This window comes from Penaeus monodon, chromosome 23 (assembly GCF_015228065.2).
Source record: "Penaeus monodon isolate SGIC_2016 chromosome 23, NSTDA_Pmon_1, whole genome shotgun sequence".
Taxonomy (NCBI): Eukaryota; Metazoa; Arthropoda; class Malacostraca; order Decapoda; family Penaeidae; genus Penaeus; species Penaeus monodon.
This window is the reverse complement of record NC_051408.1, coordinates 29,086,108-29,086,493: the sequence shown is the minus strand read 5'-3', so window position 1 is coordinate 29,086,493 and position 386 is coordinate 29,086,108. Positions and strand designations below refer to the sequence as shown.

Here is a 386-nt window from a genome sequence, read left to right as displayed (position 1 = left end):
AACATGAAGACACCCAAAATAACAACAAGAAAAGCAAGAAAACGTATAAGCAAAAATGACATTGACTTTACGCAGGTATAGTGAGATTCTTCCACTGGTCTAGCGTGAGGGACGTGTTTTCTCTCCCGGGCACGTGGCACCAGTGGGCAGGCACCAGCGTCTGGAAAATGATGGTGGACAACTGGAAGGAAGGAGAGGAGGAAAGAGAAAGGGGAGGTGAGTGATTATTTAATTGTTTAGGTGATATAATGATGGAGAGAGGTATATGTGTGCATAATGTGTATTGTATATAGCGTAGGTGTTTTGAAGATCATAGTTATACTCGCATTACTGAGGAAAAAAAAGTAACTTGTAGGGGGAAAAGAAAAAAACGAAATACGAGAGAG

General features: G+C 41.2%; 1 protein-coding gene across 1 annotated transcript in view; it reads right to left on the bottom strand.

Annotated features, from left to right (window-relative positions):
- LOC119588200 (carcinine transporter-like) overlaps positions 1-181 on the bottom strand; it is a gene marked incomplete at its 5' end in the record, with an annotated part of 6,984 nt that extends 6,803 nt beyond the window's left edge. Inside the window, 1 exon segment of the mRNA XM_037936901.1 lies at positions 72-181. Within this exon segment, the coding sequence (XP_037792829.1) occupies positions 72-181 (110 nt within the window).
- Positions 182-386: the final 205 nt, after the last annotated feature.